Consider the following 27,032-nt stretch of genomic DNA (forward strand, 5'->3'; position numbering starts at 1 on the left):
TCTATTCCTTTTTCCTTTCCGTAATCACTTGCCGGCTTGCTTTTGCATCTGTTCAGCTCTCCCCAGCTGACTTTCGCCTCCGCAGCCCCGCGCCCCCACCATAAGGTCGGGTCACTCCGCCCGCCTTCTCACACTGTGGAATGCCAGGGCCACTCCACTGTTCGGGCCGCGGGGTCCGGCTGCTCAATCCCTGCCCTGCATGCAGGCCCAGCACCGGTCATCTGATCTACTGTCTGCTACGGCATACAGCGCAACCCGGGCGCTTCTCGTGCAGCCTCCGGGCCTCCAGCGAACACCCAAGTCTACGGGGCCGGGAAGCTTGTGGGCAGGGCTCCCAGCGATCCACGCAGGACCGGAGTCTGCCGCTCGCCCCCACCAGCCCCAGGAGGTATGGGGCGTTTCTCCGTTCGGGCCGCGAGGTCCCGCTTCCCCTGCCACAGCCTGGGCGCGGTCCTAGCGCCGGCCACCCCTCCGCCTCGCGCGGTCTCCGTCCTCTTGTTCCTCTGCTATTGGGGCCAACCGGAGCAAATGTGCGCATCGTTGACACGCCGAAAGGTGTATGTTCGCCTTACTCGGCCTGCCCCACGCCCGTTCACACAAAGGGTGCCGCTGCTGGTCTACTTGTTTCTTCTTCTTTGTCCTGAGCGACCGCCATTTTGTATCTTTGGATCTCCGTCCCCAGGAACTTCGCTCGCCCTTATCTGGTGTTCCTTTGGTTGTGTGGGCTCCAGATTGTCAGCAACTGCGCTGTATGTGTTCATAAGCTGACCCTATGTTTCCATCTTCAAAGGGCTAGTGCAGCTGCACTTTTTCTCCGGATGAATTCAGGATCAACAGGAGCTCCTCCAAGAGCACGTCGGCTCACATGGCCTTCTAGCCACGCCCTCCTGGAATGGAGACACACTTATGTGTATTGCAGGGGAGCGGCCTGCTTCAAGGAGAGCCTGTCTGGAGACACAGGGTCTGAGGAGGCCATGTGAACAATGGCCCCTGGGCGTAAAATACCTTTTGAAGTGTACATGGTGTTTGCCACCTTGGCCGTTCGTGCCCCTGACAGCACCCCATGGCAGCGAACAACCACTGGTGTGAACTGCCTTTGATAGTGGAGGGTGGATGGATTGACCGGGGGCGTGCAGACAAGGCACCGGAACACTGCGGAATGGAGACACACTTAATTCACTTAAAAACCTAAACAACCATTGATAAAAAAATATGTTGTGTATTATTTGGTTTCTTATTTTGATGGCCCAAAAATACTACACTGTCACTGGGGAAAGTTTGTCTAATGGCACCAACGACACAGGTGGGTATTACTTGTCGAACGCGATGTCCAATCCCCCCATGAAGCCACCATGTGTACGAAAGATAGGCCACCAACCGGTACCACCTGTGAAAGAGAAAGATACAAACTGTTTTTAAATTACCAATATAAGTGTATTAAACCTTAGTTGTCAATGACAATTCTTGTATCCAATAGCATTTTTGCCAGGACAAATGCTAACTAGACACTGCACAATATTGAATGACTTTTATGCGACTACTACTAGAGAATTGCAAGATTAAACTGATATGACAATGATATATTGAAGTTACGAGAATATAGGGGACAACCATGAAATAGTAGTGGCCTAACTGACATCACAACCATACTATACTTACTTGTTACTTGGATTACGAGGGCTAACTGTTGTGCGAAGTTCGTGCATAAGTACCATCAAAATACTCAACACGGACCGTGTGAGGCAGGCTGCTGTGAAGTCTGGTAGCTCGGTAACGCATTTCGGCTGTGGATCGCCTTGCGATATGTAGGACAAGCATCCAGAGTTTTCTCGGCAGCAGCAGTTCTCCTCCTTGGTTGGCATTAGCACGCACCGATTGCAGGTACTCCAGGTGGAAACACCGCCCATGCGACTAGGCCCAGGCTCTTCATCTGTTGAAACGTCCACCCAACTGTCGTCCAAAGCCCCATCGTTTACGCAGCTTTCTCTTTCCAGTAATTCCTCCTCGGAATACTCTGGCTCGTACAGGTAGGGCATTATTGTTGCCATTGTGTGGTAAACAAACGAAAATAATTTATAGCGGTGGTACTGGTATCTGTTCACATGGGCTACAAGCAACGAAGGTAGCTGACCAGAGCACAGAAACGAGTCACAGAATACTCAAAGAAATACAGTGAGAGGAATGGAAAAGAAAATCTGCTGTTGTGTGTTGTGAAACGGTCTGTTTATACTTATCGAGGAAAGAGGCTTCCCGCCGTTTCCATGGCGACGCGTCATTAGCTGAAGCGCAGAGAATGTTGACACGAGACGTGGTTTGGCGTTGTGAAATGGGCGGTACGCATCTAGTGATGTCAGGCTCAGGGGCGGGGGCTATGATTTAGTGCCGCAAAGGCAGGTCACCCAGGGCGATGCAGCAAGTGATAAGGTTATCACAAAATGGCCGCATCCTGCAGCCTGATTTCGCTTTTTGTGTTAAAAATCCTAATCCACAGCACTTTGTCCTCTAGGTTACTAAAAGGAGCCAGTTTCACCTTCCTCATCGTGTCTAGAGCTGGACAATTCAGACATAAATATTTTAACGATTCATCCTCCTGTAGACAATAGCGACAGTTTTTAGACCCTTCTCCACGTTACTCCTGATCCCCAGCACCTCCATTGTGGGGTTACAGGTACAATTTAAACCTGAATATTTTCATGGATTTTTTCTTAAATACGGAGCCACAACGTTAAGAACCTTTTATCGCCCAGTCAAAATTATCATTAAAACTGCAGGAACCCAAAACCTCTTCCCTTGTCTTGATCCATGCCCACTTATGCAATTTCAACTTCACCTTGTTCGGGTTACCACAGAGTTTCTCACATGATGAGCCTATTCTCCTCAACAACTAAACTCTCTCACCTATTTCTTGATGACCATGCAGGAGCCTTTACCTAACACTGTGTTTAAATAAACATAAACAATGCAGCAAGAGGGCAAGCCATATTGTAATTGTTTATTTGTAAAGCGATTATACACAAGTGAAGTGCTTCAAAGCGGGAAGGGAACACGGTAATACATAGTCATTCTCAGGCCTTGAAGTTTCCGAATGATCTAACAAAATTACTAGCATACTAGCTCTGACAGCAGTACTATTAGTGCAAGTGCATGACCAGAAGGAAGGCGAGAAAGGGGAAGGCGATGGAGAAGAACAATCATTAAACTACCTTACTAGGCCAATGACATTTCAGTAGTGCATGACAAAGAGTTAGGTGATAAGGCAGGGGGTGGGGGGGGGGAGAAGGAGAGGAACATACAGAAACAAAAACTACTGTAGTAGGCCTAGCGAACTAGGCCTAGTGCATTCTGGTAATGTAAGTGCGAAGACAGGAAGTGCAAGAGACGGGGGAACAAGTGCACCCATTCCAACTGGGCCCTGGGTTAAATGCAGAGAGGTTGCCCTTCTCATGGACCGAATTCCAAAAGAGCAGTAGTGCTGATCAGAGTGCAGAGGCCAAAGGCAAGTGCAAGGACTGGCGGGGGAGCCTGGGACCTGTGTGTCTCTGGAGGTGCACCAGGCGACCAGTCAGCAGAACGGAGTGCAGTTAGGGAAGAGAAGGAGGGGGCAAATAGTCGAGAATAGAGAGGAGGTTAGGAAGGAAGAGAGAAAGCAGAATGTCTTGAGGAGTTTCCGGAACTTAAGGAAAATCAGGCTCAAGATGGTTAGAGGGAGTGAGGTTGTCCCAGAGGGAAGCACCTGCAGAGGATAAAGATCTAGCCCCAAATCTCTGTTTGGAAAAAGGGCTCACCCGCAGAGAGTTGGTAGAGGACGAGCGGAGGGCTCTAGAAGGGTAGTATTTTGGGGGAGAGAGCTGCAGATAGTGCACCCCCTGGCATGTACAGGTGCAAAGAGCCCCATTAATTATGGGTTTGTAATGACAATATTCCAAATTCATACCTCACACCCACAAATGGAACTGAGTTCGGAAGGCGCAGAACCTTCCTCCACATTTCTGCTTCCAACTTTTGCCATGGTATAGCTACATCAAAGCTCTCTAAACTAAAGGTCAGCCTGGGCACAGTTTTTTGCAGATAACTGTTATTATGTTAATATAATAAATGTTAACAGTTTTTGTTATGTTAAATGTACCCTGTTGTAACTGTACAGCGCTTTGGTATAAAGCGCTATATAAGACTAATAAATACAAATACATATCAATGGGAGGGCAGTGAAACTGCCCAATTTGTAATCAAATTACGATAATTCCACCGCTGCCACCATAAATGTAACTTCCACGTCTCTTGCTGGCGGGCCTTTCCCCCTACTTGCAAATAGAAAATGCCCCAAATATTTGTATTGATTAACTATTTTTAAATGCTCACCATTTTGGGACCACCTACATTTTTTTTTCCATTTGGCTCTGATAACGTTGTCTATCAAAATGTTTGATTTACTCCTGTTTGTAGACAGATCCAAATTATCTTACAAGATACTCGGGCAGTACAAAGCTCTCTAGAGGCCTGTTGGGGTCATGTCCCAGATGACCATATCATCTGGGTAATTCAAATACTGCAACCTCTTGCCTCCCAACAAAGGGGGGATTAGTCCTTGCCAATTCCCAGCACTCTGCCATGTCCTTTATATAAAAGTTAAAAAGGAATGGCGCAAGGATGCATCCTTGTCAAAGCCCCCAGTTGGTATTTATCCACCTTCTATACAAGCCCTATGAATCAAGTCTGACCTTGATACTAGTTCCCCTTTGCATGGCTTCCAGCATACCAATCAACGGCGGTGGGCATCCATTTGTGTTCAGCTTTTTCCAAAGCAAAGCCTGATCCACATGATCAAACAATTGCTTATGTCAAGGAAGGCCAAATATACTGGCCTCCCTTGAGATTGTACCTGCTTTGCCAGTAGCAATAATACAAAGTTGTTTAACAATGTTCTCACACCCTTCTTATTTGCATATTGTGTTAATTTACGTGTAATGTGGATATGGGTTTTAGTAATGTTTTGCTTTATTGCGTGTTGTGCAGGGTGTGTTCGTAGTACGTGCTTATTTTGTTCCTTTTTATTTTTTTATTGTGCTTTTGTTTTCCTAGTGTTTGTCATGCTTGTGTGCATTACAAATGTGCTGTTGGCGCAAATAACGTATCTGTGTATGCATTTTACGTGCATATTGACTTTGGTTGATGGAGATTACATGTATTCAACCAATTACTTTATATTGCTGCTTATTTTATGGATAATAAGTGGAAAATAGCGGTTAAGACCCCTTCCATTAGTCAGGTCATAAAAAAATGGAAAGAACAAGTTTTGTGGGAGTTAGGAAATAACTTTTATCCAAAGTTTTCTGTCTTTGGAAAAACTAGGATTGATTAATAAATCTGATGATCTTTTGGAAATCATGGTGAATTGGTTGCATATGGACTTTAGGTAAATTGCTATACTTAACTGAAAGCGTTTGAGATTTAGAGCTATGCTCAATTACAAAATGTTTTTGAGTTTCTGTTTACGACTCTGAAAGCTGTGCACCCAGTTTACCAGTCGATATCCCCAGACAGGGAGTCTAGGGGATGCCTTCTCATTCCCATGGGGAGGGTCTTTTCCTCTATGCCTTTCTGCCAATGCTTCGAGTTCTAAGCACACTCAAACAGAGCTGCTGCATAATTATCCTAGTGGCCCTGGACTGGCCATGCTGATCTGATCCACCTGTCAGTGGCACCATACATCAGACTGCCTCCTCTTCCAGAGACGGCGGTGCTAGGCCATAAAAACCGCATATGGAAACTAAGCCACAATAACCATATACACTAGTGACACGACTGACACAAGGTTCGATTTCCAAACAAGTCTGGTTTATTTCAAAGTATCTCAGTCGGCCGACTAGGTCTCAACGTCTCGCAACCTGTGTTCCCAGACCTCGTGACACGCAAGAGAGCGAGCAACGCTCAAGCAACAATATATATACATTCCATACAATCAGTATGAAGGCAATTCAATCCGCCCATAAACGTATCATTCAGGCTAGGGTTCGGTAATTGACAGTAGTGACAAATATGACGCGTTATGACAAGTCCTCATTCAGTCTAAACATAGTTATTCTAGTAATAGCAGCAGAGACTGCGTTCTGTTATGGGGAACATAGAGCTCTTAGTTCCGCAAAAATATCATGTTCATAGCAGAGAAATATTCCTTAGCACGTTATCTGCATTTCGGTTCATGAGCTAAGGGTCAGACAGTTCTGAAGCAGAAAATACCACACTCTGCGAAGGAGTACCGCTAGAAGAATATAAATCATGCTTTAACTGCCTTTTTATTACAGCGTTTGCTAGACAGGCCGGCACCTGGACTACTGATTAGATGCGGCTTCTGCTCGCCTTCAAGGACTTTGTGAGAGAAGAACAATGTATCTCTTCATAGTTTGAAATTCCGTTCTGTGTTAGTATTTCAGCATTCAGGCCGTGGACTTGCACCGTGTGTGAGTTCGAAGCATAGAATACATTTTGCAAAGCGTTTTGACAAAAAAGAAAAAAGCAAATGGCCGGCATTTCACTAAATGGACGCCCTCTGGTTACATTGATGATTCTGCGATTGCGATGTTTGTCACATGATGCGATTGGTTTCTGGCCAATATACTATACATACTATAGGGTTAACAGCGGGTGAGTGCTGCACAGTGATCCAGTGTCCCTCATCTTGACGGCTTGTCTTCTCCAGCCCTAGAATTCGGGCACATCCCTTAGCCTCCAGAGTGCAAACAAATTCTGGCCAGAGCTAGAGCACCCGCTATGCTGTCTTGTTATCGGCACAAATGAAAATGTTTTACAATTTGGTGTGCATCACAGCTGCTCGACCCACTCCACATCCAGATGGCTCAGGTCTTGCCATACCTTCTGTCTCTAGCTAAGGCAAGCCTGGCACACTCATCCTTCAAAGAAAGTGCATCTAGCAGCCATTTCCCACTATACAGGCAATGCTGACCAGCCTTCTCTCTGGTCGCAGATACTCATAAGAGCCCCTCAAAGGACTATTCTGAGTGTGTGTCCCCCCACACCTCCCACTGTGCGAGAATCAGCTACAATTTGGGAACTGAATTGAGTGTCTACATTTTTGCTGGAAGATGGCTATTCTTGTCGCCATCACTTCAGCCAAACGAGTAGCAGAATTGCAATTATTATCCTGCAAGCTGCCATACTTGAATTTGCACCACTCCAAGTTTGTGCTCCGAACTAACCCTTTGTTCATGCCAAAGGGTCCCTTCAGCTTTTCACCTAAATGAACCCCTGCTACTGCCAGTGTTCTTTAGCTCTCCCGCTTCTCTGGCGGAGCGGGGCTTGCACTCTCTTGATGTTGTAGGTGCCCTGAAGTTTGTCGCCCGCACAAAAGAATTCCACCAATCTTCACAGCTGTTTGTGGCATTGGGACCAGTGGCCAAAGGCAGAGCCCTAGCAAAGTCTTCCATTTCCAGATGGCTATCTGGATGCATTTCATACTGCCATCAGCTGGCAACCAGCCCCCTCCCAGGAAGACCAAGAGCACACTCCACCAGAACTGTGGCATCCTATCTGGTGTCCCCTGCTCGACATATGCTGTGCAGCTGTATGTGGAGGTCTGCCCATACCTTCATAAGGTTCTTCTGCTTCGATGGGTATTCCCTGAAGGCGTCCCTAAACAGTCAGGCAGTACTTCGCAACCTGTTTGCATGAGTTGAGTATTCCATAGGTGAGTTTCAATTGCTTCTTTAGAGGTGTGCCGCCTGTAGAGCTACCAGTTGTTTATGTGCTGCTGTATAATCGTATTCAATAAGCATGTGAATCCATGAAAGATCTAGTGCTGGAGAAGGAACATGTTACTTACCTGTAACTCCTGTTCTCCAGCATTGCTATCTTTTATGGATTCACATGCGACCCTCCTGCCTACTCCTGTCTGGCTCTTATGGGATCCTACTGCAACATTACATGCTCATTGGCTTGGGCAGTATGACCCAAAGTGACAGTAATAGACTACACACAAGTGACAAGCAGTTTTAAACTTTAAAGCTAAACTGATTTAATATTGCCAAGGATTCCCAGCCAGACTGGGAATATTTAATAAGCTTGTGAATCCATGAAAGATACCAATGCTGGAGAACAGGAGTTACAGGTAAGTGACATGTTCCTTTTGCCCTCCCTCCCTCATATTCTCTGCAGGTTTTTGGTACATATGTTCTGCTGACGATTCTATGTATGACATGGCTTATTTGCAAATGTGCATGATTATATATTTTTTAAAATAAGACATTGGGCCTCATTACAAGCCCGACGGTAACCCTGCCAGTGCTACCTGCGGGTTTCCGCCAGACTTGCAAGATTTACCGGTGCCTGGCTTGCCGCAAACACCAGGGGATTACAAACCCGGCTTTCCGGTAAGTCAGGCGCTGGTAATTGTAAATTCCCATTTGAGTCCCATAGGACTTAATGGGAATGAGGACCACGGAAGCACCAGCACCATAAATAATGGTGCCAGTGCTTCTGTGAAACTATGCGGGCGGGTGCCGTTCCGCCCGCTAGGTCTGACCTTGGCGGGTGGGATGGCATTTCATGCAACTTTACTATCGCAGCTATATAGTAGATAACTATATATAGATACGTACATACATATGTAGGCATAAATAGTGGGACCAGGAGACTTGACTTGCAGGGGGATTGTACGGCTGTATACATTTCCGGGACCCTTGCCGATATTTCGTGTTACATGCTGTATCTTGAGCTATACTGGTGCTAGAGAGTAATATTTATTCCTTTTTTGGGTAATGAACTGGAACGTATTTAGATGGAAACCACTTGCAAACTTGTCGCCACTCTGGTATTTGAGCAATAAATGAATGATAGAAACATATTTATTTATGCAATATTAAATGTCATCTTGTTTAATCAAGGCACCCATGAAAGAATTCACACATAATGTGTATATCCTATTGGGTTCGAAATCTTGCATTTTATGTTTTAGTACAGTTAACTCTTCTTGTCTGGCAATGCATTCTGGCATCGGATATCTGTGGAGAATCGCTCCACTTAGGGAAATGCTTGTGTTCCTTTTTGAATTGTTTGTTGCATTTGAAAGAAAGGTGAAGGATGACAATCTTTGACTTTCAAAATGATTTGACTATAGGTTGACAAGTGTGAGATTTGCTTTAGGAAGAGAGGATTCGGCACAATGTCTTGTCACGTGATTCTGAAGAATCTACATTGGTGGCCATCAATGTAGTTTCCCTTTTTCCGTTTCTTCCACAGATCATTATGGTTGTCCCCATCAAAAATATTTTCTTGTGCTTCCCACTTGCATATAGGTTTTAATAGCATCACTTTAAATCACATTAATTAACATGTTTTTCAATAATTAACGAAGTCCAATTAACACTCTTTGCAGGTCTTAGAATTAACGCCACACATGGGAGTCCTCTCTCAGTAGGAATTAATTTTAACTTTAACAGCATTTTTAGGAGGACAAAATGCTCATATTAAAAGATCGCATTGGCTTGATCATTTTGGACTGTAGGTACTGTGGGCATACAGGTTTGTTACTGTGATCATGGACAGCTGAAGTAGAATTAATGTGTGGATTATTTTTTATTCTGCAGAAATGCTCACTCAATGCTTTACGAGTAAGGGCTTAAAGTGTGTATCTCGGAACGAAGGTAGAAGCCAGTAACAAACAGTTGTACTTTTGAAGACTATTCAGTCAACACACTTTGTATTTAACAATGAGTGATTTGCATGGGATTATAATGAACCACATGTTTTTCTGGAGTGAGGTTTATTGCTTCTCTTGAGCATGTTCCCCTGATGGTGGTGTTGTCGCCCATGTTGTGCCTCGATCAACTTGAGTACTCAGTAAACTGGAATGTTGTCAGATTCTCTAGAGTCACCAAATCAGCTGCCTGAGAACTTTGTTTTGTTCGCTTTTCAACTAAATAGCCATTGATTGGTCACTAAATTCAATCTTAATTTTCACCTTCTCCTCTCCTTGCTAGAACACTGGTAAAACGTGACAAGTTTGCACCCCAAGGGTACCTGGCTTCTGGTGTACTGAAGCCTGTACTACCTGTTTTTGCCTTCATTCTTCTCCCCTCCCTTCATTTCCCTTTGGTTCAAAGTGATGTGGGGAAGATGGTGACATTTATATTGTGATGTTTGCTTATTCGTTTGCTCAGGACTAAACCATTTGTTTTTTCTGTCTCAGCCACAGACCAACAACAAAAACAGCATAGTAAGCCCAGCAAAAGAAAATCCCCAAAACCAGACTTCAATGGTATCTTTCCCCATCTACTATTTGTATTTGCTGGGTTTTCCTTGTTTTGATTTTCAACGTTGGGAATTTTGCCTTTGTTGTGCCAATTTGCTTGTTTTCTGTTGCTTGCTTTTTTACATTATACTAGTTTTTAATATAAATGTGTGGTTGGGTGATAACTTAGTTCCTTTGAGGATTACAGAACTGAAACCATCCTACAAACTGTATCAGACCCACCTCTTCCCGCCTGGAGCATGGAGGTCATCCGCCAGCTAAAACTAATTTGCGGTGGCCGTTAGAGGGAAAGAGGTGCAGTTGTTACATGTTGATTCATGGGTACATAGGCTAGCAAACTGAAGTATCCTTTACTCATTGGATCGTAAGCTGCAGATAGTGAATTTGTTCCCATGGAGGACGCTGATAGATGCCATCTATTTTTTCACAAAAGGGAGCAAAATATAAGAAATTGATCTTCGTGAAGCCAGCAGATTTTCCCCTTTATTTTGTTACTTTCATTTTACTCATTATTTAAATTGGCCTGAGCCATAGACTTAGTCAGTCAGTGTTGAACACCACGATGGACAACTTTATATTTGTAACGCACAAGCAGGGACCCAGAGGCTTAAGGGTGCACAATAAGAAGGCTGACCTACATACAGAAGAGACAAATTATAACATCTTAGATTAAAAAAAAGGTCTGGTTTTCAACTGGATTGAAAAGGTGAGTTAACAGAATAAAAACGTTTTAAATTTATTTCCTAAATACTTCTGTTGATTTGGTATCTCTTAGGTCAAGGGGAAGGGCATTACAAGCCCTTGTTGCAGTTTTCATGAAGGCTCCATTCATTGCTTTACTGGTGTGTCACGTGGGTATCTTAAACTGATATGCATTGTTAAATCTAGATCTGCATTACATTTCTCCGAAAGCAACTCCTTCAAGTAAACGGACATATGTCTTCTCCAGCATGGGGTCTGGCATGGATTCACATGCTCATGAATATTCCCCGTCGTCAGGCTGGGAATCCTCGGTAAAGAAAAAAAACAGTATCAGTTTCGTTTCTGATCTGTCTTTCGTAGTAATAACCAATCACTGGTCTCTGCGTCATACTGACCACAGCCAATGACTGCCCTCTACCTAAGCACCGCCTCTGGCAGCCATCTTCAGATTTTTACCGCACGTTCATGTGTTGGGATCCTCGTGCTATTGCTCTCGAGCGTTAGTGCTATTTTTTTCACGTTTTTTCTCAAAAACTTCGTTTTTTTCGGTCAAAAGAGCCTCAAGCTCCACCGTCTCTCCATCCGATCAACGGGGACCCGTGTCGGATTCGTCTGCGCCCCTCAAGGGTGAAGATTTCGTCGAGCTACGCTTTTGGAGGACTCCAGAAGCTTCTCAGGCCCGGACATGGCCCAGGAGAAAGGAAGCTCGACGCCCGGAAAGCTGTTCAGGGTCTGCCCTGGATGCCAGCTGCAGAACGTCTTTAAGGAGGACGAACACTCCTTTTGTCTCTACTGCTTACATGAGGACAAGACGCACGTGGAGAAGGACTGTGCGTTTTGCGGCAATATGTCGGAGCGGACCATGAAGGACCGCCATCAACGTCTCGCCAACTGGCTGGAAGGGAAGAGCCCGTCAGGCGAGAAGAAGAGGAAGAAATCCGAGCGGTCTTCTAAGACCTTTGAGGACGCCCCGGCGACGGGGGTCCAACACAAGGCCAAGCACCGCGAGTCCGCTGGCACCGGGAGCGCCGAACGGTCGGGCTCTACGGGCGCCAGGCAGGGTGCACCCTCCCCGGCACCTTCAGCCACGAGCCAACGCTCTGGGTCGGGTAAGAGGAAGGGCGAGCACCCGGCGAAGCTCCTGGAGAGGCCCCGGTCGAGCTCGAAGGCCCCATCGGAGGGGGAGCGAGGCAGTGTCCCCCCCCCCCTCAAGGATAAGGCGGTGAGCGCACCTAAGGTGGTGAAGGCCTTAATCCAACCGGCCAAGCCCTCTATCGAAACTGTCGCGGCGGCCCTGGCTCAGCCTGTGGAGGCTACACCAGTGGTGGCGACCTCGGGGCTCAGAGTCTCCCTGCCACCTCGGAGGGATTCCTCTTTTGTGCCCATCGATGGGACCCCCGTGAAATCCCCGGCGGGGAAGAAAAATGGGGGGGGCAGGGCGTCGTCGTAGATTCGGCTTCAACCTCGGAGGAAGAGCTGATCGAGGTCTTAAGCCACGGCCTTGGCGTGGAAGAAGACCGGCCCGTCGGGATGGATCCCGACGCAGGTGACGACGACATCGTCGAGGGTGCCGACTGGGCCCCTGATCGCCCGTCGGATTCCCCTCTGCCAGCGCCGCAAGACAACTCGGCAGCCATTTTGTTGGCTATACAGTCCTTATGCTCAGAGATAAGGACGAGACTACCGTTGCCGACGGAGGAACCTCTCCCGTCGGGGGATCCTGAACCGGGACCTTCTGGTGTTCCCCCGCCCAAGAAAAGAAGGATTCACCCTCCACCTCCTTTTCAGCCGTCGCGCCCCGTCCAGCCCTCCTCCCCGTCCACCCGAGGGGATGATACGGGGACTGACACGGCAGCGACGGGTACGGACGACGAGGTATACGACGAGGATCTACCGTCGTCACCTCCCACCAGGGCTTCTCCGCCCGACGAGATTGGATCGTTCCACTCCATGATCGCCAGGGCATCCGAGCTTTTCCAACTCTGCCCTGAGGAGAAGAAAAAGGAAGGATTCCTTTATCAACGGCGCGAGGCCAAGAGGAAGACGGTCCTCGCGGTGCCTCTACTGGACGACATTTGGGATGAGGGCCTCGCCCTCCTCAAGAACCCTTCCACGACGCCAGCTAGAAGAGACCGGTACGAGAAGAAGTACCGGGTCCCGGACGCGGCCCCCCTGTGCCTCCGGGCGCAGCCTACCCCGGACTCCGTCGTCTCCGCGGCGGCCAGGAAGAAAGCGCGGGGGGGGTGCGGCCTCCACATCGACTTCCCCACCGGACGGCGAGGGAAAGAAATTGGACGCTATGGGACGCAGGGTCATCTCGTCTGCAGCGACGACGATTAAAGCGGCCAACGCCTTGGCTATCGTGGCCCGCTACGACAGGGAGATATGGTACAAACTGGCTCCCCTGCTGGGCTTCCTACCGGACGACAAGAGGGCGGATGCCCTGGAGATCCTACAGGAAGGTGAGGTGGCCTCGGACCACGCCATCACTATTGCGACGGACATCGCCGACACTGGGTTTCGCCAGTTAGGCAACGGCGTGTGCCTTAGGCGGCGTGGATGGCTCAAGGCTACGGACTTCCGTCAAGACGTACAGACCAGAGTCCTGGACATGCCGTTCGATGGGAACAACCTTTTTGGGAAAACAGTGGACGATTCCCTTCAGGCCATTAAAGCGGACACTGAGACGGCGCGGGCCCTTGGGGTTCTGCAGCAACGACGGACGCCCTTTCGGAGCAGCAGAGGCAAGGGCGCCTCCAAAGGTTCCGGCGGCAGTTTCTCCACCTACCGTCAAGCGGCCCGCTCGTCGTCTCAGGAGGCCTACAGAGGACGAGGCAAGTCTGGCGGACCCTGCCGTCGTCGCCAAGGAGGTCAAGGCGGCAAAGCCTCGTCGAAACAGGATTGAACCGGCCGTGGGGTCGGGTCCCCACTGAAGCACCCCGGTGGGAGGCCGGCTGGCAAGCTTTGTCAGCGTGTGGGAGTCCATCTCCACCGACCGTTGGGTGCTGGACGCCTTAGCCCGGGGCCACGCGCTCGAGTTTCAAAGAAGGTGCCCGCGCGTCCCCCCCGTGGCCAGGAAAGAGCTTCACGTCCCTCAGCTTCTCCTGGAGGTAAAGGCGATGCTCAGGAAGGGCGCCATCAAACTCGTCCCAAAGAGGCTTCGGGGCTCCGGAGTTTACTCGAGATACTTCCTCGTGAAGAAGACGGGAGGATGGCGCCCCATCCTAGACCTGCGACGTCTGAACAAGTTCATCAAGGCGCAGACGTTCCGGATGGTCACCCTCCAGCACGTCCTGGGTCAGGTGGAGGAAGGAGACTTCCTGTCGTCGTTGGATTTGGAGGATGCCTATTTCCATATTCCCATCCTAAAGGGGCACCGAAAATTCCTCAGGTTTGTGGTCCAAGGGCGTCACTACCAGTTCAAAGCCCTCCCCTTCGGACTACGGTCGGCACCCAGGGTATTCACCAAGTGCCTTGCACCAGTGGCGGCGCAGCTGCGCCGCGAGGGGATCCACGTCTACCCCTACCTGGACGACTGGCTCATCCGAGCCAATACGAGGGAGCTCGCCGTGGAGCACACGGCAAGGACCGTCCAACTTCTCACGGACCTGGGATTCTCCGTGAACTACGCCAAGTCCCACCTGGTACCCGCGCAAAACGCACTGTTTCTGGGAGCGAAGCTCGACACAGTGTCCCTTCTGGCCTCCCCGTCGGAGGAGAGGACCAGGTCCATCCTGGGCAAGGTACAGCGGATGTTGGTTTCCGACGCGGCCAAGGTGAGGTCCATCAAGTCCCTCCTCGGAATGATGTCTTCTTGCATCTACCTCATTCCCATGTGCAGGCTCCGGATGCGCCCGTTGCAGGAGTTCCTGGACGCGCGCTGGATCCAAACGACAGGCGGCTTCGAGGAGAGGATCACACTCAACGAGAGTTTCCGCCGAGCGGTCCGGTGGTGGGGCACCCGCGCGCATCTGACGGCGGGCATGGACTTCCAGACCCCAGACCACCAGGAGACAGTGACCAGGGATACCTCCCTGGAAGGGTGGGGAGCACACACCGAAAATCTGCACGCGAGAGGCCTTTGGCTCCCGACGGAGAAGTCCCTCCATATCAACGTCCTGGAGCTCCGTGCAGTGTTCTGGGCCCTCAGGTCCTTCCTTCCATCCCTCAAGGGCAAGGTGGTGAGGATCTTCACCGACAACACCACCATGTTTTACATCAGGAAACAGGGCGGAACCAGGTCCCCAGCACTGTCCAAGGAGGCGCAGGACCTGTGGCATTGGGCCGTCACCCAAAGGATGTTTCTGGTGCCGTTTCATCTGGCAGGGATAAAAAACACCATTGCCGACTCACTAAGCAGGGAGCTGCGCTCGTGCCACGAGTGGGAACTACGGCAGGATCTAGTGGATCGCCTCTTACGACAGTGGGGCACACCCCAGATCGACCTGTTCGCGACGGCGACGAACTCCAAGTGCCGGAGGTTCGCCAGCAGGTTTCCCCAGGCGAGGAGCATGGGCGATGCTTTCTCGTTCCCCTGGGAGGGCCTGTTCCTCTACGCGTTCCCTCCTTTGCCACTGCTAATCCGGCTCGTCAACCAGCTCAAGAGGTCACGGTGCAGGATGATCCTCGTCGCACCTGCGTGGCCGAGGCAGATATGGTTCCCGGACCTTCTGGACTTGTCAGCGTCCCCGCCAATCAAGCTGCCGGTGGACGCGGATCTACTCTCCAGGGAAGGAGGCGCCATCCTCCACCACGACCCGAAATCGTTTAACTTGCAGGCCTGGCTTCTGCAGCGCTAGAGTTTGGAGGATACGACATACCGGCCGACTGCAGAGAGCTTCTTGCAAAGGCCAGGGCGTCCTCGACTCTTAAATGCTACGGACACAAATGGAAGAGGTTCTCTGTCTGGTGCCACGCACAGAAGATTAACCCTCTACGGATTACGGCTCCCCAGGTACTGCCGTACCTGCTGACGCTGGCCAAAGCTGGACTGGCACACGCGTCCATCAGGATTCATCTTGCTGCGATCTCCCGATACACCAGAACCACGGGGCAGACGTCCTTGTGGTCTCATCGTCTGGTGAAGGAGTTCATGAAGGGACTGTTCAGATCGTTCCCGCCGGTGAAGGCTCCGGCCCCGGCGTGGGAGCTCAACGTGGTGCTGACCAAGCTCATGGGACCTCCGTTCGAGCCTCTGCACTCGGGCCCGTTGAAGTTTCTGTCGTGGAAAACAGCGTTTCTTGTGGCCATCACCTCCGCACGACGGGTGGGAGAGATCCAGGCCCTTTCCTGCAAGACCCCGTACTTGACTTTTCACGGCACGAGGGTGGTGCTCAGGACGCACCCCTCCTTCATGCCCAATGTACCGTCGGACTTCCATCTCAACGAACCCTTGGTGTTGCCTGTGTTCTTCCCGTCGCCTTCGTCGCCGGCTGAGAGGACTTTGCACTCGCTGGATGTGGCTAGAGCGCTGAAGTTCTACGTGGACCGCACAAAGTGTTTTCGGAAGACGTCACAACTCTTTGTGAACTTTGGACCTGTCAATCAGGGGAAGGCTCTCTCGAAGGCTTCCATTTCCAGATGGCTCTCCGGCTGTATCATGTACTGTCATCGGTTGGCAAACCGACCGCTGCCTGGCCGTCCGAGAGCCCATTCCACCAGAGCGATCGCAGCTACCACGGCGTTCCTTTCTGGTGTGCCCCTGCTGGACATATGTAGGGCAGCTACGTGGAGGTCGACGCACACCTTCACGAGATTCTACTGCGTCGATCGGGATTCCAGGGAGGAGTCCAAGGTCGGCCAAGCAGTGCTGCGCAACCTGTTCGCCTGAGGTGAGCCTGGTGAGGAGGTAAGATGCTTAATGTTGAGTTTGATGTAATGCTTAATGTTGAGCCTTTGCCACCTCCCGTGGTTGTGCATGTGTGTACTGCTATGTATTCTTTATTCATGAGCATGTGAATCCATGCCAGACCCCATGCTGGAGAAGGAACAAGTTACTTACCTGTAACTGTTGTTCTCCAGCATGGGTCTGGCATGGATTCACATGCGAACCCTCCCGCCTACCCCTCTGCGGCTCTTCACTTGGTCATACTGCCACTTCACGTGCTTCCAAATCTGAAGATGGCTGCCAGAGGCAGTGCTTAGGTAGAGGGCAGTCATTGGCTGTGGTCAGTATGACGCAGAGACCAGTGATTGGTTATTACTACGAAAGACAGATCAGAAACGAAACTGATACTGGTTTTTTTCTTTACCGAGGATTCCCAGCCTGACGACGGGGAATATTCATGAGCATGTGAATCCATGCCAGACCCATGCTGGAGAACAACAGTTACAGGTAAGTAACTTGTTCCCTACACAACATTGTTGAGTTATGAGAAGCATGCAATATTGCACCCTAGATTCCACCGGAAGGAAGTGCAAACTCCTTTTGGCGTCCAAAATGTGATCTCTCCATTTGAGGCGTTTACCCACTCTAACCGCACTGTTCTGGATCACCTGTAGACAGTTGCATTCAGTTTTTGAGATACCAATTAGCAAACTACTAGAATAGTCAATATTTGACCCAACTATGGCGCTAGCAATTGTCTCTGCATTCTTTTGAGAGATATGACCGGAGATGAGCTAGAAGATTAATGTAGTAGGCTGAGGAGGAAACCAGAGTACTCACTTGCGCCTTCATATTTAAATTCTGTTTGAGAATTATGCCGAAGGTTTTAACCTTCTTTTTGGTGGAAATGTTGCAATCTGCAATTGAAAGGCATTCATAAGTATGTCGTAACTACTTTATTTTGTGTGCCGACCACCATAAATTCTGTCTTTAATTTATTTAAAGCCAGTCCATTCTGCAGCATCCAGGTTTGTATGAGGTCATAAACCTTCTGAGTAGTGTAGTCCTGTCAAGGGGATGACACATTGAGTGTTATCCACATATTTTGAAAAGGCTACACCATTCTGTTCCAGAAGGTCAAATAAGGGCACTCTAAAAAATATGATATAGGGAAGGGTACACGCACGCCCCCTGGGGAATGCCATAAGCCAGAATAACTGCTATTGTTTCCGCTGTACACTCTACACTGTCTGTCACTCAAATAGGAGGAAATCCACCACAGAGCATTGTCAGAAAAATAAGCCTCTTCCTTCAACCTAGTGATCAGAATGGAGTGATCAATTAGGTCAAAGGTGGTGGATAAATCCAACAGCATAAGGAGCGACGCCTGACCTTTGTCCATAGAATCAAGAAGTTTGGATTTCAGTTCCAGAAGTGCTGTTTCTGTACCGTGATTCTGTCTAAAACCAGACTGGTATTAAGGATCAGATGTTTATTCAGGTGGGCTGATATTTGAACATAGGCACACAATCCAAGAACTTTAAAAGGAAAGTTGTGTTTGTGATAGGCCGGTAGTTCAAGGCTGTGATGGGACATAATCCTGGTTTCTTCAGAATAGGGGTTATCCAAGCCTTTTTTATCTCTATCGGAGCATGATCTTCCAAGAAGGAGGCATTTACAAATTTGCACTGATAATTGTTAAGTTAATGCAATTTCCTGGCCTTTTCTATTGATTAGGCCAAATTACTAAGAGGCTTTCTCAGCTTAGTGTCTGCTTTATTTGTTTGAATGTATAAACTCTTTATTAGGCAACTATGGTCTTTCCCACTTTGTGGAAAATACTATGCAGTATTCATCCAAACGTGATGAAAAACGCCAAAGTTAATGGCTTTTCAAAACTGCATGTGAAGAACTTGCATAATGGTGGATTGTATTGCGTCATGCTTTGGTAATAAAGCATTGAAAGGCCATCATAACAATGATGTCTTAAGGAGTTGAGTTGCAAATGCCAAATGGAATTTGTTTACTTTCAGTGCACTTGCGTCTCCAAATTGTTAGGAATAGCTTATCTTTGTGGTGCACTAGGGCGTGTGCGATTATCAAAAAGTAGTCAACTAAAGGAAGCTTCTGATTGAGAAAAGGTACTGGAAAACAAATCAGTCCTTTTTTCAGAGCTTGATTTGCTGCAATTTTAAGGGTCGGCAAAGAAAGAATTAACAAGCTAACCTGGGTCCCAAATGATCCCCTAAATCATTTGCTGTAAAGATCATCAAACTACAATGGCATATTCACCGTAACTGCTAATCAGTCTAAAGTATTGTAGCAAAGAGTGGAAATAGGGGGATACAAATGGGCATTGTGAAATAAGTTTATATGTGAGAAAATTACAGTAAGACCAATGAGAACAATAGCCAGCCTTTGGAACCAAGTATCAATTTACTGTGTTGTGTTGTGTGCAGTTTTAACAGATGAGGTTTTTTGTGTGAGTGTATGTCTCGGTCACTGTGAGGTCATGCAGTGCAATACATTCCCATTTCCCTCATCCCAACTGTCATTGGAAATGTAAACCTTCTAAAATGCATAATGTCTGTAACAAAGTTTTGGGTGCATTTCATTGTGGGAAAAATGTAAATGTCCAAGATGCTGGATGCAAAAGCCAACTCTTCAAGAACAGAGACGCTCTGGAATGACTGCATTATGTGCAGCCCGATTGGTATTTTTTTTTCAGTTAACCAGTCACTGGTAATCTACATTTTCTTGGGTGGCTGATCAGTACAATAAAAGATGTTAAACTACCGGGCAAGTCGGGCAAGTCAAACAAGGAACATGGCAACATCACCAAGCACTTAAATTTTTTGAGGCGTTTACCATTCAGCTCAGGAAAAATGTTGACTTGTGTGTTTTAGTCTGCTCGTCACTGTGTGAACCTAAACATGTATGTGTTTCTGTATGCCCATTTGGGATATTTCTGCAATTATTTGTGTGTTTTTATGCAATTGAGATTAATTTTACTTCTCCACTATATACACCCGTCAAAACAATGTGAACAATTTGTGCAAGTTTGTTTGTGTACTGAAACATATGTAATGTGTGCACTTGAATCTCTTTTGGGTTAGTTATGCACATGGACATTTGATACGCTGTATGCTTGTAGTGCTGTAGATTATACACCTATGTCCCGTCCCCTTTCCTCCATACTGCCTGGGCGTCACTTGCTAGGGAGGGAAACGGAACCATTTTCACCAGAAAAACTTCTATACCCCTTTAAATGTATACACGCAGTGGTGCGGCCCCGAGAGCATGTGCTCCCTTCACTGCGCCCTTCGGCGCCACACCTCAGTCGGTTCCTTAAGAACCGGCTTGCCAGTTCGAGGGAGCTGTCCTCCAGGTCTCCCCGGACCACATAAAGGAATAATTGTGCAGGAACACAAAGGCCACGGTAAGTGTTCTCTTTAACAAAGCACACCGCAAGGGCGATCCCAGGAAACAGCTGTGCGGTGGGTGCCAGCAAGGCCCGGTCACCAGCTCGGGTGTCGGGGCAGGACAAAATAGCAGCTCAACAGGACAAAATGGCGGCACGTGAACCTGCGCGCCAGTTGGAAGGGCGGCGAAGGCACAGAGCCCACTTCTAGGGGGCAATGGTCCCCCAGGTCTCTTGGTGCACGGCATACTCGCTTGCAGGACAGGGATGCTACACAGAGCCCTACTATGTATAGAGTGGGCATGGCGTGGCAAGGGTGCATCCATCCCCCACCGGCCATGACCACGACACAGGTGCATGCATCCCCAGCCTATGGTGGCAGATTATTTGACAAATTCCTCGGTCTTATGAGATCCCTGCAAATGGGCACCATTCTCCGGGGCTTCATAAAGGACATTCTTCCACCAGCTCCAGTGCCGCCTCAGGCCCAAGTGCAGTGACAGCAAGCCACCCTAAAGGGTGCGGTGGAGTCTCCTCCTGCTTTGTTACAGGTACCTGCGCAGCCTAGCATAGTGGAGCTGCCGGCTACATCCCCCCCCCCCAACTCCAGTGCCTCTGGCTGCACCGCATGTGGACCTGGCTGCTTCAGGTGCTCCGGACAGACATTGAGGAGGAGGAGGGCCTGACACCTAGTCATCGACCAGGGCCTTCCATGAAAGGCTGGCAGAGTATCTGGGCATTCCACAGCCCCAAAAGGAACAGCCTGAGAGGGAGGGGGGTATTGGCAGCGGACCCTACGGTAAAATCTGCCTCCAGATGAGGCATCCCCTTCAAGAAGGATGTTGAAGATCTAGCAAAAAGGGCTGGACGAAGCCTCACACTACACAACCCACCAACAGGAGACTGGGGGCAAAGTAAAGGCATGCTGAGGGGGGGGGATACCCTGCTACTTTCAGTGCACCTGCAGCCACATTCATCAGTGATGGCAGTGGAGTCCATGAATGCGAAGCCCCAGACCTCATCGACCTCTGCCTTGTTGGGCAAGGAGGAACAGGAGCTAGAAGCATATGGGATAAAGATTTTTTCAAATGCGGCTCTCCACCAGCGACAGGCGAATGCAGACACCATGTTAGCTGCCACAAACCTAAGCCTTGGAGGGAAATCTTGCGCTTCCTACCAGACATCCCTGTGCACGAACAAGCCTCATTAAAGGCGGGCTGGCAGATGCCAAAATAGTGGCGCAAAATCTTCTGGAATCCACTGTGGGACATATTGACTTGGATATGAGAAGGACGACATGGCTTAGAGCCACAAAGTTCAACACAGATGTGCAAGACCGTATCCTGGATCCGCCATTTGAGGCGGGAGAACTCTTCAACTCGACCACACACACGAGGAACTAGAAAAAAAAACAAACAGCCAAATCACTGGCCGTTCTGGCACAGCCAGCTCCCAGGGCATTCGGACAGAGTGAAACCAGGCCTGATAAGGGAAGGACCTTCGGGGGGTTCAGGGACTTCCAGGATCGAAAGGCAAGGCAACCAGACTGGTCTCAAAGCCATCAGAAGTGCAAACATCAGCACACTTCACACAAGTGTTTCTCTCAGTCCCCCTTCCAAGCACCAGCCTCAGACCCAAAGAAGCAATGACGGCCCCATCAAGGTGCACAGTTCTCAATTTAGGGGCAGGCTTGTTCTCCACACTCAGTCCTGGCGGTCTCTTTTTGAATCCCTGTGGTTTCGCACAGGGTTAGTCTCCCGGTCCCTACAGAACCTCCTTTGTCTCCTCACCTGCATCAAATCAGCACGCCAACACTCCTCCCAGAGATCCGCTCACTGGTACAAAGTGCGGCAGTGGAGGAAATTCCCCCTTAACGGATTAGGGTTCTGCTTACGGATTTTCACGATGCAGAAAAAGGTCAAGGCTGGCTTATGAGTGGTTATGGATCTGTCCTTCCTGAACTTATCCCTACCCCTCCAAAAATTAATGACTTGAAGGATGCATACTTACAAGTCCCTATCTGGCAGCCCCGCCACTTATTCCTGAAGTTCAGAGTGATGGGGCTACATTTTCAGTAAAAGCTAGTGCTGTTCAGACGCAAATCCCCCCCGCCAACGGGTGTTCACAAGGTTGATGACTGCTGTAGCGCCCTTGCTCAGATCGGAAGGCCACCATCTATATCCATTTCTCAGTGACTGGTTGGTCAGGGCGGTATCGCCCGAGGTGATTCAGCATTCGGCCTCCAGGCTTATTGAGACCCTATGCAATCTGGGGTTTTCCATCAAGCACGAGAAATCTCAATTGCAGCCCACACAAACCTTGGTATTCCTCGGATTGGGGTGGGATGCCAAATTGAGAATTTTTCCCACAGGCTATTAGGTAGCAGCCATCAAAGTGGCTACAGGCCATTTCCTAAGCAGATAGACTACGTTGGCCTGGTAGTACCAACACCTGCTGGGGATTATGGCATCATGTATCCTGATGATTCCCTACACCAGGCCCAGGATGAGGCGGGCACAGCTGCACCTCATGGAACCAAATGACGGATCCCCAGACGCAGCAGTCTCCATCCCGGCGGACCTCATAACTGACCTGGTATGGTGGAGACAGGATACCAACTTTGGGGGGGAGTGGGATAGAGGGTGCAAGACCTTTCAGGCAACCACATCCGAGTCTACTCTCACTACAGATTCCTCTATGGAGGAATGGGGAGTCACCCTGCACGTGCACAGTGTGCACGGCACATGGACAAGGGAGGAATGGAAGAATCTCATCAACTTCCTCGAATTGAAGGCCGTTCAGCTGGCACTCCAGGCTTTTCCTGCCTTTAATAAGCATACAAGTGGTCTGCCTACAAACCGACAGCTCCATGTGCATGTTTTACAGCAACAAGCAGGGGGAACCAGATCGCCCCCTCCCTGTGCAGGCTCACCATAGAGATATGGGAAGGGCCATGGCCCACCACATATGACTTTCAGCGATTCATCTGCCAGGGGATTCCAACCTGGAGGCAGACAGACTCTTGGTGGACAACTAAAAGTGGCTCCTCGAGGAGCAAGTCCTGGCAGACATCTTCAGGAGATGGGGCCGACCATACATAGACCTGTTTGCCACAGAGCAGAACTTGAGATGTCAGCAGTACGCGTCCTGGCAGGCTCAGGGGCAAGGCTCCCTCGGGGATGCCCTACATTTCCCATGGAGTGGGATGTGGGCATATGCATTTCCCCCAACCCCACTCATTTACAAAGCTCTCAGCAAAGTCAGAGAGTCCTCCAACATGAGCCTGATTTTAATTGCCCCAATGTGGCCATTGCGACCCTGGTTCTCAGACCTCACACGGCTAGCGTAGCGTTACAGAGTCCAGTGAACTTACAAATTCATGATCAAAGGCTCCTCTCATAGAAGGGCGTGTCAGACGTTCACCCTGCGCCCGAGAACCTAGCCCTAGAGGTCAGGTTGCTGAGCAAGTAACAATGCAGCATCTCCGTCTGTCACAAGACAACCTGAAAATAATTCGGAAAGCAAGCAGCTAGTCCAACAGAAGGCTGTACAAAAGCAAATGGACCATGTTTTGTCTCTGGGTGAAGGACCAATGGTTGGAACCTCTGGCGTGCACGCTGGATCAGGTGCCATCGTTCACAGAGCACCTGGCACGTTCAGGGGTGCAGGTGGAGACATGCCAGACCTACCTGGCAGCCATTTGTGCCTAAATAAATTCGGACCATGAGTCATCCTCTTCTACCAATCCAGTAGTCAAAAGATATCCGATGGGTCTGACAAGACTATATCCTCCTACCAAAAGACGGCATCCAGTATGGGACATCAATGTGGTGCTTGTGGCACTGACGCATAGGCCCTTTGAGCCCATGGAATCAGTAGACATAAAGCTGGTCACGATGAAACCAGCACTATTGGTGGGTCTTACCTCAGCGAGCAGTGTAAGCGAAATTCAGACAATGATGGCCACAGAACCGTATACCATGTTCCATCGAGATAAGGTGGTGCTTTGCTCCCAGCCTGCATTTCTTCCGAAGGTGGTTTCCTCATTCCACTTGAATGAAGTTGTGTTGCCAACCTTTTTTCCTAACCCAAAGGACGAAGTGGAGAGAGTGTTTCACAACCAAAGAGTTTTGCAAGTCAGAGGTGTTATTAGTCTCTTTCAGCGGCTCTAAGGCCTCCATAGCCAGCTCGATGGTCACGGCCATTCAGGAGGCCTATACGTCTCAGCAGAAAGAGGTTCCACAAAACCTGTAAGCTCATGCAGTTAGGGCCAAAGCAACAGCAGTCCCCTTCCAGAGTTATGTGCCATGGCAAACGGCAGAGCAGCTAGGTGGGCCTCCCCATCAGCCTTCTGCAAGCATTGTCTGGCTGGCAGCGCAAGATCTGACACGGCATTCAGGAAAGCGGTCCTTGGGAACCTGTTTTATTTGATCCAAAGCATTGCACCTCCCTTGGGCATCATTTAGAGGTAAGCGCCATTGCACTATGGAGGAAAGGCGACGGGACGTAGGAGTAATTATGAGTTACACACCATAGTGACTAACGTACTCCTAGTCCCCTTTCCTCCATACATCCCTCCATCCTCCCCCCCAGTAATAATCTACATAGTTTAGCAGGTTAATCTGGCTGACGCTTCAAAGGGGACTGAGGTGTGGCGTCGAAGGGCGGAGTCAAGGGAGTGCATGCTCCCGAGCCGTGCCCCTGCGCTCATACATTTCAAGGGGTATAGACATTATTCTGGTGAAAATTGTTCAGTTTCTGTCCCTAGCGAGGGACACCCATGCAGTATGGAGGAAAGGGGACTATGGACTAGGAGTATGTTAGTCACTACGGTGAGTAACTAATTTTTATAGGATGCTTAAGTGTGTGTTTGAGCAGAATCATGAGTGGGAGATTGGGGGCAATAGATCGAAAAGCCTGAGCGCAGCAGCATGACAGTTGCAGTTATATAGTTTTCAATAGATTCCTTCCTCTCATGCATTCCTCATCTTTGAAAGTCGATCTCCAGTGAAGCTGTCCTTTCCAAACTTTTCTGCCATCAGGTTGCACGGCTCCGCTTGACACCTCTACGCTCCCTATGCCGGTTATGTCAGGGACAGTATACATCGAGGTACTGCATCCCATGGCCTCACACATAGTCAGGAACACTGAATCTGAGTATTTGCTAAAATGCCTAATACTCCCAAGCTTCAAGCTGTGTGCAGACTACGGTCAACAAATGTCAGTTTGACACCCACGGGTTCTTTTTACTGTTCGGTGGAGAAACATGACCCCTAAGAATGCAGTTTGTATCAGTTGATGCATCCGAAGGCTCTCCGGGAGCAGGCTGCGACACTCTTTACTTTTTTCCATAAGGAAAAAGATGATCTCCTGTTCGAGGTTGCAGGGCGTGGGTCTGAGGCCACAAGACAGGTCACCGGACCGAGAAGAGGAGTTGGAGTAGAAGAAAAAGCACAGCAAGAGGTCCTGTTTACCGAGCAGTTCCTCTCTCCACCACTCTTCTTTAATCATCAAAGCAGACATCACCACTTAAGGGACTGTATTTGCAGTGCCGCTTCTGTGTTGTTGCCCACCCAACCCTCCACCACAGAAAAATGGAAAGCTTTCAGGTTGAAGTTGCTAGATGGCTTCGACAAGTCCCAGAGCCGGCAGGGATCCTGCAACGAACCACGGCCGCACCCCTAAAGGCTCGGCCTTCAATACAATGGACAAGGATCCATCCTTGTGCATCAGGTCGGTCAGCGCCAGCCCCTTTGGCTCTGTCGTCCGTGCCCCTCTGGAGGCTGCTGTCCCAGCAAGAAAATCTGTTTTAATGGGTGGTGCTTTGGCAACCTTGGCATCTACTGACAGGGGTCAATGATGCAACCTTGAAAGGTTGTGGTGCTCACTTGTTAGATCTGACAATGAGTGGACTTTGGTGCCCCTCAGAGTCTCGTGACTGCATCAACCTTTTGGAATTGAGGGCTATCAGGATGGCCCTAGTTGCCTTCAGAAACGCTAAAGTGTACTGGTCCTGATGGACAACACAGTAGCCATGCACTACCTTAAAAAGCGTGATGCTGCGGGCCTCTGTGACTACGAGCAATATGACTGTTTGGGACTATAGAGAACGACAGATCGCTGATGGCAGGGAATGTCATAGTGGATGCCTTGAACAGTTAAACTTTGGCCTCCTGTTCGAGAACTCCTCAGGTGGTCTTCTACTCTTTCAGTGGTAAATCGAAGTGCAAGTTCTGCTTCAGGGAATTTCTTTGGCAGGGACTCTGGGGAGGCACTGACTGTCGAATGCACATTCTACCTCCAGTATGCGTTACCAATGATCCCTATCATTCCGCTAAGGAGACTATGCCTGTTCGGGTCCACCCTGATTTTGATTGCTCTGAACTGGGCTCATAGAAAGTGATACCCAGATTTACTGGACGTATCCATTTTCCTTCCCTGTTTCTGGGAACTTCTCTGCTTGTCCGAGGAGTGGTCCTTCACCCAAACATCAACAGCCTAGAGGATGAGGTAGAAACAGTGGTACATGTGGGGCAACTTCCTAGATGTGCATCTTTCGGCTAGGAGGCCCGCCACAAAGTCTGTTAATGCCTACAGATGACATACATTCTTGGCTTGGTTCCAAGAGAGGGAGCTGGTTCCTTTCGCCTGTCACATATTCTCTTTTTGATTTTTTGCTTTCCTTCCCCTAGGAGGATCTGCAGATCAGCAGTGTTAAGAGGTGCCAACACACTATCTCGGTTTTAAAAAGGATCCCTCAACAAGGCTCTTTCTTCCACAATTTCCAGTGTTAAGTAATTTTTACGTGGATTGTGCAA

At 49.1% G+C, this 27,032-nt stretch overlaps 1 protein-coding gene across 26 annotated transcripts in view; it reads left to right on the forward strand.

Moving 5' to 3' along the window:
- The window catches only part of CAMK2G (calcium/calmodulin dependent protein kinase II gamma), a 2,374,050-nt gene that overhangs the window by 1,769,807 nt on the left and 577,211 nt on the right, over nt 1–27,032 (forward strand). For 13 of the 26 annotated variants that reach the window (XM_069610663.1, XM_069610670.1, XM_069610651.1 and 10 more), the window contains one exon: nt 10,202–10,270. The exons of the other annotated variants lie outside the window; for them this stretch is intronic. In XM_069610663.1, the coding sequence (XP_069466764.1) occupies nt 10,202–10,270 (69 nt within the window). The remainder of the gene's footprint in view (nt 1–10,201; nt 10,271–27,032) is intronic. 26 annotated transcript variants of the gene reach the window in all.

This window comes from Ambystoma mexicanum, chromosome 8 (assembly GCF_040938575.1).
Source record: "Ambystoma mexicanum isolate Mex_15411 chromosome 8, UKY_AmexF1_1, whole genome shotgun sequence".
Classification (NCBI taxonomy): Eukaryota; Metazoa; Chordata; class Amphibia; order Caudata; family Ambystomatidae; genus Ambystoma; species Ambystoma mexicanum.